At 43.8% G+C, this 12,858-nt stretch overlaps 1 protein-coding gene across 1 annotated transcript in view; it reads right to left on the bottom strand.

Moving 5' to 3' along the window:
- The window catches only part of LOC135205683 (uncharacterized), a 46,433-nt gene that overhangs the window by 25,185 nt on the left and 8,390 nt on the right, over window positions 1–12,858 (bottom strand). The window contains 9 exon segments of the mRNA XM_064236598.1: window positions 5,452–5,610; window positions 5,780–5,914; window positions 6,570–6,906; window positions 9,089–9,278; window positions 10,138–10,229; window positions 10,535–10,659; window positions 11,478–11,603; window positions 12,557–12,606; window positions 12,608–12,853. Of these exon segments, the coding sequence (XP_064092668.1) occupies window positions 5,452–5,610; window positions 5,780–5,914; window positions 6,570–6,906; window positions 9,089–9,278; window positions 10,138–10,229; window positions 10,535–10,659; window positions 11,478–11,603; window positions 12,557–12,606; window positions 12,608–12,853 (1,460 nt within the window).

Here is a 12,858-nt window from a genome sequence, read left to right as displayed (position 1 = left end):
ATGGATGGAGCCAGATACAGAGAGAACAAAGATCCCCCTTCCATGAAAGCCTACAACACCAAGAAATTAAGGGAGAAAACAAGTGAGGTCAATGAAATAATGGGCATAATAACACACCACCAGTATCACAGAAACAAATAACTTGGTATATGCAGGAGCAAGATTAGTAGCAGAACTGATGGATTCGAACACCAACACCACCACCAGAACCAGAAACCAAACCCCAACAGAAACCAAAACAGCAACCTCCTTGGAAAAGGCGCCTGGAAAAGCAAATCATGGTGATGAGATCTGACTTGAGTAAACTGAAAGAGATGGGAGAAAAAAATGCTAAGAAGCAAGAAAACAGGGAGGAACTCAACAAGAAATACAAGTACAAGAGAGGGGAATAAACAACACAATAGAAGATGTAAAACAGAGGCTTAAGGCAAAAGCACATAAGATCCAACGGTACATGAACAGGAATAAGGGATACCAACAGAACAAACTATTCGGAACCAACCAGAAAAGACTATACAGCCAACTAAGAGGGGGAAGACAACCACCCAGAAATTCCTGAAGCCGAACCAAGTAAGAGACTCTGGGAAAAACATATGGAGTAATCGGTATCACACAACAAACATGCAACATGGCTCCAGGAAGTCAAGGAAGAAGAAACAGGGAGAATAAAACAAAGATTCACAGAGATCACGACAGGGAGGAACTCAACGAGAAATACAAAGTACAAGAGAAGGGACTAAACAACACAATAGAAGATGTAAAACAGAGGCTTAAGGACTAAAGCACATAAGATGAACAGGAATAAGGGATACCAACAGAACAAACTATTCGGAGAATAAAACAAAGATTCACAGAGATCACGACAGACACAGTCAGACACAACTAAAGAAAATGCCAAACTGGAAAGCCCCAGGTCCCGATGAAGTCCATGGATACTGGCTCAAAAACTTCAAGGCCCACTACCACCCACGAATAGCAGAAACAACTCCAGCATTGTATCTCAAATCACCATGCACCCAAAGACAAGAGTAAGGGAAATATAGCCAGTAAACTACAGGCCTATTCACCTGCCTACCAATAATGTGGTAATGAAGAACAGTAGGAGAAGGAAAACCAACCTAAGCATGGCATGGATAGACTATAAGAAAGCCTTCGACATGATACCACACACATGGCTAATAGAAATGCCTGAAAATATAGGGGTGGGGAGAGGAAAAACAAAAAACCATCAGCTTCCTCAACAATACAATGCGCAACTGGAATACAATACTTACAAGCTCTGGAATAAGACTAGCAGAGGTTAATATCAGGAGAGGGATCTTCCAGGGCGACTCACTGTCCCCACTACTCTTCGTAGTAGCCATGGGTTCCCATGACAAAAGTACTACAGAAGATGGATGCCGGGTACCAACTCAAGAAAAGAGGCAACAAAATCAACCATCTGATGTTCATGGACGACATCAAGCTGTATGGTAGAGCATCAAGGAAAAATAGATACCCTAATCCAGACTGTAAGGATTGTATCTGGAGATATCAGGATGGAGTTTGGAATAGAAAAATGCGCCTTAGTCAACATACAAAAAGGCAAAGTAACGAGAACTGAAGGGATAAAGCTACCAGGTGGGAGCAGCATCAAACACATAGATGAGACAGGATACAAATAAAACCTGGGAATAATGGAAGGAGGGGATATAAAACACCAAGAGATGAAGGACACGACCAGGGAAAGAAGATATGCAGAGACTCAAGTCGGCGATACTCAAGTCACAACTCAACGCCGGAAATATGATAAAAGCCATAAACATTTGGGCAGTGCCAGTAATCAGATACAGCGCAGGAATAGTGGAGTGGACGAAGGCAGAACTCCGCAGCATAGATCAGAAAAACCAGGAAACATATGACAATACACAAAGCACTACACCCAAGAGCAAATACAGACAGACTATACATAACACGAAAGGAAGGAGGGAGAGGACTACTAAGTATAGAGGACTGCGTTAACACCGAGAACAGAGCACTGGGGGGCAATATCTGAAAACCAGTGAAGACGAGTGGCTAAAGAGTGGCATGGGAAGAAGGACTAATAAAAGTAGACGAAGACCAGAAATATACAAAGACAGGAGAATGACAGACAGAACAGAGGACTGGCACAACAAACCAATGCACGGACAATACATGAGACAGACTAAAGAACTAGCCAGCGATGACACATGGCAATGGCTACAGAGGGGAGAGCTAAAGAAGGAAACTGAAGGAATGATAACAGCGGCACAAGATCAGGCCCTAAGAACCAGATATGTTTTAAAGAACGATAGATGGAAATAACATCTCTCCCATATGTAGGAAGTGCAATACGAAAAATGAAACCATAAACCACATAGCAAGCGAATGCCCCCGGCACTTGCACAGAACCAGTACAAAAAGAGGCAGATTCAGTGGCAAAAGCCCTCCACTGGAGCCTGTGCAAAAAACATCAGCTACCTTGCAGTAATAAGTGTACGAGCACCAACCTGAGGGAGTGATAGAAAACGATCACGCAAAGATCCTCTGGGACTATGGTATCAGGACGGATAAGGTGATACGTGCAACAGACCAGACGTGACGTTGATTAACAAGTCAAGAAGAAAGTATCACTCATTGATGTCGCAATACCATGGGACACCAGAGTTGAAGAGAAAGAGAGGGAAAAAATGGATAAGTATCAGATCTGAAAATAGAATAAGAAGGATATGGGATATGCAGTGGAAATCGTACCCATAATCATGGAGCACTAGGCACGATCCCAAAGATCCCTGAAAAGGAATCTAGAAAAACTAGAGGTGAAGTAGCTCCGGCCTCAGCGAAGAGTGTGATCCTAGAAACGGCACACATAGTAAAAAAAGTGATGAACTCCTAGGAGGCAGGATGCAACCCGGAAACCCCACACTATAAATACTACCCAGTCGACTTGGAGGACTGTGATAGAGCAAAAAAAAAAAAAAAAAAAAAAATAATAATAAAATAATAAACTAAACATCATTTAACAAGGTCTGCTATAAATAGCAGAACAATAATTGTTTGCAAGACAACTCTCTTATCCTTATTTGTTTCATCACATTCAAACTTATTCAGCCAACTGAAAGGACTGGATTCAAATAGGCTTAGAGAACTGCAGCGGAAGCAATTCCCGCTCACTTTACTTACTGGGGAATTGCAGCCTTATTTTGAAAGCATGTTATGTTGTTGGAGTTTTCCGTTGTCTGAAGAAAAAAAAAACATAGCTTTCTGATCTTTCCTCTTCTCTTTATTTGAGTCTAGACATTTGAGATAGGATATATATATATATATATATATATATATATATATATATATATATATATATATATATATATATTATGGTGATATATATAACCATACATAAATTTATACCTATATATATGTATATGTATATATATATATATATATATATATATATATATATATATATATATATATATAATATTGCAATACATCCCCTGAACACCTGAATTAGCCCTAATCCCAATTAGCCCGAACAACTCTCAATTACCCATCCCACTAGTGGGAAATTTGTTTTTAACAGTCAGCGTTGCCAACGCTGCAGGTAAAAACTTCCTTGAGTTACCATCCCAGACGGTTGGCAACGCTGGTACAGGTGTGTGTCGTTACTCTTATCTTCCTCAAATTGCTTTTTGTTCGCGCCGCGGGAAGGTTGTTTGACCTTCTGCAGCGCGAGTTTGATCCTTGCCCGACTCTCTCGGATGGTTACGATTATTGACGAAGAACTCAAGAATTACGGGACTTGGTTTTCGTTTGGATTGGATTGATATACAGATATTATGGATAAGACTTCGCTTCTACCTCCACCTCAGCACCGGCAGTTTCGACTCCGTCTTTGATCTCTCCGACGTCGGCAGAAGCCACTGCACATCGCTCCTGCTCTTCCTGCAAGAGACGTATGAGTACTCTGAGACACGATAGACACTCTATATGCCAGGTATGTAGGAAAAAATTAAATGCGATGTGGAAACGCGGTGTGAAGAATGTTCAAGTTGGACAGTTGAAGAGAATGGAAGACTACATCCGACATCGCAAGTCGTTAGCCAGTAAAGGAAGTAAACGCAAAGTAGATTCAGCGTCATCTGTAGGATCGCAAGCTCCTATACAACAACCGAAGGAGTTAGCTAGTGATGAGGTAGTAAAACAGATAGAGGATAGGATAGCAAATAGCATGACAAAATTAATTACGAGTCTTTTCCAACAATTTGCTGATGAAAATGCTAGTAGTGTTAGGATGTCTAATCATAATTCTCTTTCAGCTCCCCTGCCTGTTCCAGAACCAGCCCTAACGGGTGCTGAGGGTAATGAAGAACCACAAGCCTCCAAGTGGCAGGTTCTGTCGGCCCCCCTCGGCGCGGAGCAGGCAGTGAAGGACCCCCCCTTACAACCCCCTAGTAGTTTTGATAAAATTAATTTGGAAAATTTTAGCCAGGATCAGGGAATAGGGGTGACTAAGACGATAGGGTCCGAGTTAGGTATTGAGGACAAGCTTGCGAGCGTGCAGAGTCGTTCTCCTGGACGGACATCAAGTCTGAGTTCGTTGGCATCCAGCCTTAAGGCAGACGTTTCTCCATCTTCTTCTTTGTTTAGGTCCGGTTCGAGGACACAATTAAAGTTTACGGTTCCGAAAGTGCGGGATCCTGTTCCTTTAGCTGTCAACTATCCTTTCTATGTCTTAGAAGATCCTCTTTCTTCTTCCCCTGTATCTCGTTCCCTACCCCTTCTTCTAGTAATGTCGGATCAATGGAGCCCCCCCTTCGGGTGTTCTAAGAAGTTCCCGTAGTAGTCGGATCGACTTGGCAGAGAGAAACGCAGATCTTTTGGGCCTCTCTAAAGGCTATAGGCTTTTGATTAAAGGTTGCATTATTAATGGTATTATGAACATTAGAGATTACGTGACACAAGAATGTCCAGAATTTTTGGAGGACATGCTGCAAGACTTTCAAGGAGGGTCAGAATCAGTGTATTATATGTCCCTTAAGAGAGAGTCTCATGCCGCCTCCGGGTCGTCCGCAGTCCCTTCTTCCGCTCCCACAACCTCTGCCTTGCCACTTTTAGTTTCCTCTATGAACTCCTTCTTCTTCTTCTTCTCTTGCTTTTCCTGCGCGCGCACCTTCCACCTTTCCTACACTTCTTTCCAAAGCTTCCTTCGTCTCGGGTAAATTTACCATTCCAACTTTTCCGTCGTCTTCGTCTTTCTCTCTTACGCCCTCAGTACAGTCGGCTTCGGTAAGGGGTATCTCCGGTCAGGGAGGAACACAGACTTACGTACAGGAGTTCTGGGTCCTAATCAGTGGCTTATGCAGGATTCTTCGCTCCACCGCAGCAGTCGGTAGATCAGAAGGCAGCGGATATATCTCAGGCGGTTTCAGGTAACACAAAGTTCTGACATACGCGTTTCTGCCTCGCCTAGTCGAGAGGCATCACGATTGAGCGAGGTACAGCTGTCAGCTTCGACGTTTACTGCTGCGGACCCTTCTGGAGTAACCTCTTCCCCTTTCATTCTTCCCTCCTCTTCCTCGATCCAGGCACATTCGGTTCCGCTCTCTTTTCCTTCGGCAAGATATAACACAGTAGGTTCGGTTCCGGACAGGTTTCTTCCGCACCGAAACAAGGGGATTTCTCCCCAGGACTTTTCTTCCCTTCCACCTCTTTCAGGGGTTACTATTGCTCCAGCAGGCAGAAGGCTAGCAACCAGGTTTAAGTTGATAATTTAGCAGACTTTTCATCGTTGGATGGACCGCACTCTGGCCCTCCTCCGCCTTCTTTGGCACCCAAACCGTTCGTTCGGCGGCTGCGGAAGAGGAATCGATTCCCGAACTTCGGGATATTCCGGTGGACTTGGGCTGTCCTCTGGCTAATAGCAATGATTATAGGCGTATGCTGGATTATGTGACTGCGCTTTACCCGCAAGCGAGAGCTCCGGAGGATCAACATGTTTCGAATCAGTCATTATTTGAGACATTCTATGCTACCAAACCAACTCCAGCACCTTTTTCGTGCGGTTTAGTCTGGTTTGACCGCGTCAAACAAGCGATGCAAGAGGCAGACGGTAGGTTGGCTGCGGCAGTAGCTGCCAATAGACAGATATTTCGCTTCTCTAAACACCGCGTAAGGCGATTTATGCAGTCCGGGGGAACCCTTCGGCAGGGACCAGGTTACCGCTCAACGAATCGGTTGAGGCGATTCTGTGTAGGTCTCCGGCAGCGTCTAGACTCGTAGGAATTTCGCTAAGAGAAGCGGGAGTGTTAGAGGACGTCTTGCGTAACCAGACGGAGGCCCTCTCTCACACACTCTGGATATTATCAAGCCTGATGGGTTTCTAAAAAATGACGGTTACGTTCCCTCAGATCCGGGACTGTTCGACACTTGATAACGTCAGTCTCGATGGGCTTAGCACATCAGGCGAATGTGCTAGCTTCCTCTACGACGTTCGTGGGGAAAAAGAGGAGAAACTTCTATCTGAGTCACCTTCCCCCTCATTATCCGGACGTACACCAAGAGAGTCTTACTTAGAGCTCCCATAGCGTTAGCAGATTCTCTTTTTAAGGAGGGAGACGTATCCAATATGACTAACTTCGTGGCTTCCAATTCGGCAGTCGAATCGCAACAGGCCATGATTCGAGTAGCAGCACAGGGCTCCCGGTCACCTAGAGGAGCACGTAGGGCTTCCCCTATGAGAAGACAGACTTCTAAGTCTCCCCCTAGATCACCTAAGAAGGTGCGCTTTGCGAACAGGGCGGGTTCAGGCCCTTCCTCATCATCCGCTAAGCCTTCGTCGGCTCGGAATTTTACGAAGTAGGAGACATGTCCCTCGTCTGCACAGGTAGGAGGCTGTCTAGCCCCTTTCTACCAGGTATGGAAGGAATGGGGAGCAGAGGATTGGGTGTGGAAGTTCTGAGGGCGGGGTATCGGATCCCCTTTCACTCCCTTCCTCCTCTGTCACCCTCTCCCGTATACCTTCCGAGTTATTCCCAGAATTCCATCAAAGGAATAGCTCTAACAAAGGAGATTCAGGAACTCTCGGAGAAGGGGGCACTAGAAACAGCCCCCCATCTCCGGGGTTTTACAGTAGGATCTGCGTTGCATCGAAAGCTGGGGCAAGTGGAGGCTGATAATAGATCTTTCGAATCTCAACAAATGGATAGTAACTGCGGGGTTTCACATGGAGACCGCGCAGTCTGTATTACGGTCAGTCAGAAGGGGGGATTGGATGGTGTCGGTGGACCTAAAGGACGCGTATCTCCAAATTCCGGTTCATCCGGAATCTCGGAGATATCTCAGGTTCGTATCTTCCGTCGGCACCTTCCAGTTCAAAGTTCTCCCTTCGGGCTGACTACAGCGCGCAGGTATTTACGAGGGTCATGTCTCCGGTATCGGCAATTATGCATCGTCGGGGTTACAGAATGCTAAGATACCTAGACGACTGGCTAATTCTAGCCTCCTCCCTGGAGGAGGATATTAAAGGCGAGGGACTTCCTTCTGAACGTATGCGGCGGGATGTTAGGAATTCGTCTGAACTTTGCAAAGAGTTTCTCTAGTACCAACACAATCTATGACTTATTTAGGGATGAGGATTCTCTCTCTTCCTTTCAAGGCTTTCCCATCACCGGAGAGAATACAGTCAGTACTAAACCAAGTGAACCTGTTTTTGTCAAAAAGGGAAACAAATAGCGTCATCATGGAGAAGTCTATTAGGGAGAATGTCGTCTCTATCCTTTCTGATTCCAGGGTCTCGTCTCCGGATGCGTTCGCTACAGGGACGTCTCAGGAATCTTTGGGACTTCCGAACGAGAACGCAGTTATAAGCTGGAGCGATTCTTGCCTCTCGGATCTTCTGTTGGTCAGAAGAAAAGCACCTGACACGCGGAAAGTCCCTAGTCTCTCTCATTCCCGACTTTCACCTGTATACAGATGCCTCAAATCAAGGTTGGGGAGCAACCTTGAGGAATCTCAGGCGTCAGGTCTTTGGGGGGAACGGGAAAGAAAGGAATCAATCAATTTTCGGAAACTCAAAGCGATAGAAGAAGCGCTCAAATATTTTCTCGGAACTAGTACAAAACAGAGTGATAGCATTGTTTTGCGACAACGTAACAGCGATCTCATATCTCAAGAATTCTGGAGGAAAACGAGATCAACAGAACTAAATCTAGTAGCCCAAAGAATCCTGAGATGGTGCGAAGACAAAGAGTGTCTCTCTTCCCCAGTTTGTATCGGGAAGCCTCAATGTTCTGGCCGACTCTCTAAGTCGCTCACGTCAGGTACTGGGAGGAGAATGGACATTAACACAGGATGTAGTACGTCAGGTACTCAGGAAGTGGCCGGCGACGGTAGATCTATTCGCGACGAGACTAACCATCGTCTGCCGATATATTTCTCCCCGGTAGTGGATCCGATGTCAATAGGAACAGATGCAATGCTACAAAGCTGGGATCACATGCAGGCTTATGCGTTCCCACCCTTCGGTCTCATCCATCGAGTTATCAGGAAACTGAGGGAGAGCGACAAGTGAGTTTGACACTGATAGCTCCTTTCTGGACACAACGCCCATGGTTCCCGGAACTGTTGGAGCTCATCATAGATATTCCCATGCTCCTTCCTATTCGAAGGATCTACTCAAACAACACACTTCCACCACTACCATCAGAACCCTCGCATGCTAAACCTAGCTGCTTGGAGACTGTCGAGCGAGCAGCAAGCAAAAACCGGACTATCTAAAGAAGTGCTAAGCAGCTTTCTTTTAACTTAAGGAAATCAACACGGAAACTGTACCAAGTCAGATGGACTATTTACAGGGGATGGTGTCGGAAAGAGGGTCATTCTATTTCTAGACCTTCAATTCCTAAAATAGCAGACTTCTTTTATTTCTTAGGAAAGTCAAGAGACTTTCACACTCGGCGATAGCAGGCTACCGCTCGATGCTCAGTAATACTTTTAAATTTCACCTTCCAGAGATCTCAACGAGTAGGTGTATTCATGATCTAATACGATCTTTAAGATTGAAAGACCAGGATTACCGAATCGAGCACACCATGGGATTTGTCGGTAGTGCTTCGTTTTCTAAGTTCCCCAGAGTTCGAACCAATCGAGAATCTGACATTAAGACAGTTAACAAAGAAAGTTCTCTTCCTACTGCATTAGCAACAGCGAAGAGAGTGAGTGAGCTGCAAGCAGTATCCAGGCTCGTTTCGTACAAAGGAGACGATATTTTCTTGTCTTTTCTGCCGGAATTCGTGGCGAAGACAGAGTCGGAGGCGAACACACTGCCAAGGTCATTCAGGGTATTTGGCTTGAGAGATTTCGTCAGTGGAGACCCGGAAGAGATGCGATTATGCCCGGTGCGAGCGCTAAGAGTATTCTTTATCCCGGGTAGAGAAACTTCGCCCTCGCCCGCGGACACTTTTTATATCTCCTCGGAATCCTTCACGGCCGATCTCGAAAATGCGATTAGCTTCTTCCTAAGAGAGGTAATATCACAGGCTCATGCGGGTTCGCATTCGGTAATACAAATCCAATACTACCGCGAGCGCATAGTATTAGGGGATGGCGACATCATCTTTCCTTCTCAGAAACTACTCGGTGTCTTCAATTCTAGAGGCGGCTTCTTGGAAGTCTGTTTCAGTATTTACATCGTTCTATTTAAGAGACGTTCAGTTTTGCTTCATCGGAAGGCTACTCGTTAAGCCCGTTCGTAGCGGCGAACACTATTATATAGGTTAAGTTGGGGAAAGTATAGGTTTAAGCCGGGAGTGAAGGTAGAATAAAATTAGGTTTAAGGTCTTTCTGACATTTAGATAGGAAACCGCTTTGGTCTCCAGAGGTCTGGACAAAGTGTTACTAGAATAGGTTAAACGTAGTTAGATACGTTAATAGTCAGTCTTCTTACGAGGAGTCCGAGGGGGTGCTCTCGTAGGCTAGACCTTGAACCATAGTGTCGGCGCGAGGAATACAGCGTAGTCTGGTCATAAGCGCTCGACAAACAAGAGGATCACAGAGGACTTCGGCTCTGCACGCCGCTACTTGCACCTCCATACATGAGAGGCTATGAATAGCCACATGGGAGGATCGTCATATTCCTACACAGCCCAGAGCTCTGGAGGATCCAGCTGGAAGAAGTAGACGACATAGACGTACTGACTCGACAGACGATCGAAGTACTCTCCAATACGTCTCTGCACCGAAAGGAATAACAGATCAAGTGAGTTTAAGTTGCATAAGGGTACTAGATAGATTAGTGAATGAGTTACCCATCTATACGGTAGTAAGAGGCGGGCAAGAGGATTGATCCCTCCCCCTCTAAGTGTTTGTTAATCGGGCTAATTCAGGTGTTCAGGGGATGTATTGCAATATGAAGTTTTCATAATAAAACTAATATTGTAATACTCACCTGAAACACCTGAATGATTCCCACCCTCCATTCCCCACATCAATCTGAACCAGATAAGCAATTGAGGAAGATAAGAGTAACGACACACACCTGTACCAGCGTGCCAACCGTCTGGGATGGTAACTCAAGGAAGTTTTTACCTGCAGCGTTGGCAACGCTGACTGTTAAAAACAAATTTCCCACTAGTGGGATGGGTAATTTGAGAGTTGTTCGGGCTAATTGGGATTAGGGCTAATTCAGGTGTTCAGGTGAGATATACAATATTAGTTTTATTATGAAAACTTCATATATATATATATATTAATATATATATATATATATATATATATATATATATATATATATATATAATATATATATATATATATATATATATATATATAATAGACATCATTTCAAGAGTCTAACAAAGAATTTTATTGAAATATTTCCCCTTTGTGATTTTAGCTTCCATTTCTGACGAGACAAAGTCGGTTATTAATTCCCCACTTTTTAAAATCCAGCTTCCTCATGAATTGAGTCCTCGTGGGATGAAACTATGTGTTGTGATGTTTTTCCATCATTTCAGATATTCCTCCGCTCTATGGAAAATGAAAAAGCATTCAAAATAGGCCACGAATTGTTATTTGTCTAAAGAGACTCAGAGATGTCGCAAATCCCGCAGTGGTTGCATAACTCCATCATAAAAGCGTTCTTGAAGATGTCCTTCAGGATTGAAATTGTATTTCAGAATTCACTTATGATTGGCTTTTGTCCCCATTATTATTTTCCTATAACCTCAGAAGGAGACCCTCTCGTAGGCAAGTTTTGTTAAAAATGGTTGCTGCTTCAGCGCTAGTAATCTTGTAGAGAGTCTTCTCTATTTCTGATGACAGCTTTCTCTCTGTTATTTAGACTGGTGAGCAACGCACCAAAGGCATGGTAAAATTTGGTTGAGTAATTTTCGTGTTTATTATTGCTTATACAATGCTCTCTCTCTCTCTCTCTCTCTTCTCTCTCTCTCTCTCTCTCTCGCTCTCTCTCTCTCTCCAACGCGACGTTTCATCCAGATCTACAGGACATCTTCCAGCAATGACTGCTGAGGGGACTGGATTCCAGTGGCGAGTCCTTCTCCTTATATCCTGTTGTTGTGGGCTCTCAAGTACAGTCTGGAGAGCACCTGGGGCAGGTTGAATTTAATCTATAACAAAATATTTCTTAAATAATTTAGAAGACAGCTGGAAGATATGTCGTTAATTTCCTTTCAGTAATTCTAATTTTAATCTTCTCTCTGATGAGATGTCAATATTTATCTCATTGATGGAAGGTTATTCTGTTGTCGAAACACACTGGAAATAATGTCTTTTTTCAAAGTAATTGTTCATCATTAAACATCTGTCTCTCCGTTGGTAATCACTGCTATCTTATGAAGATGAAAAAGTATATGACTAATTACTTGCCTTTTAATTTTTCTTTCATTCTTCTCTTTCAAATTCCATATCTTTTGAAATGATAAGCAAAAAAAATGTATTTAATGAGACTAACTTTATTTAGATTTGGAATTTTCTCACAGAGAAAATAGATAAAGGGATGATAGAAACACATTTAAGAAAGCCAATGATTTTCTTTATTTCAGTTCTGCTCAATATTGGCGACCTCAGTCAGCACCTCACTTGTTTAATACTAGTTTTACTTACAGCATATAGCCTAGAATACATATGTAGAAGTACATTTCAAATACTGCTTGATAGAGAGTAAACTTAGGTATGTGGTCAGTTCCAGAAATTTAAATAGTATAAATAAGGAATAAATAAAGTGTTAATGTGAAGACGTCGAGAATCTTTCGCCATATTTGCGCAGGAACGAACTATGTTAGGGGATGGTAGACTGTAACAACTTAAGATACTATTTACAGTAGAGTGAATTATATATATTTTTTACATGGTACTATCTTGACAACTATACACATCTAGTTATTACGCGCAGAAACTATTTCCAGATTGGCATCTTAGCACCTCCTAAGTACTCACAAATAAATATAAGCACAGGCTTCTTCCTACACCCAGGCTCCCAAGCTACAAGACGGGAAAATTTGGCACGCAAGGACTACTAATTATATACATATTTATTCGGTTGACCTGTTGATAGTAACGGATCCAGTGGCCTCGTAGCGGTGGACTGCGGTGTGAAATGGGAGATCACTTTGAAACTCTCTCCGGCGACTTCACAGAAACAGTACGCGAGAGAGATACTTGTGATGGTTTACGGGGAGCTGGGGCTGTGGCTGGAGCTGGAGCTGGAGCTGGTGCTACTGGTTTGGGAGCAGCGATGGATTTAGCTCTAATGGGAGCAGCTGGAACTGCAGGTGCTGGTACTGTGGGAGCATTTCGAGAGCCTTTGCTGATGACAACACTGCCTGTGGCTTCGTACCTGTG

Source organism: Macrobrachium nipponense, chromosome 24 (assembly GCF_015104395.2).
Source record: "Macrobrachium nipponense isolate FS-2020 chromosome 24, ASM1510439v2, whole genome shotgun sequence".
Lineage (NCBI taxonomy): Eukaryota > Metazoa > Arthropoda > Malacostraca > Decapoda > Palaemonidae > Macrobrachium > Macrobrachium nipponense.
Note: the sequence above shows the minus strand (reverse complement) of the source record. Positions and strands in the feature narration are given on the sequence as shown.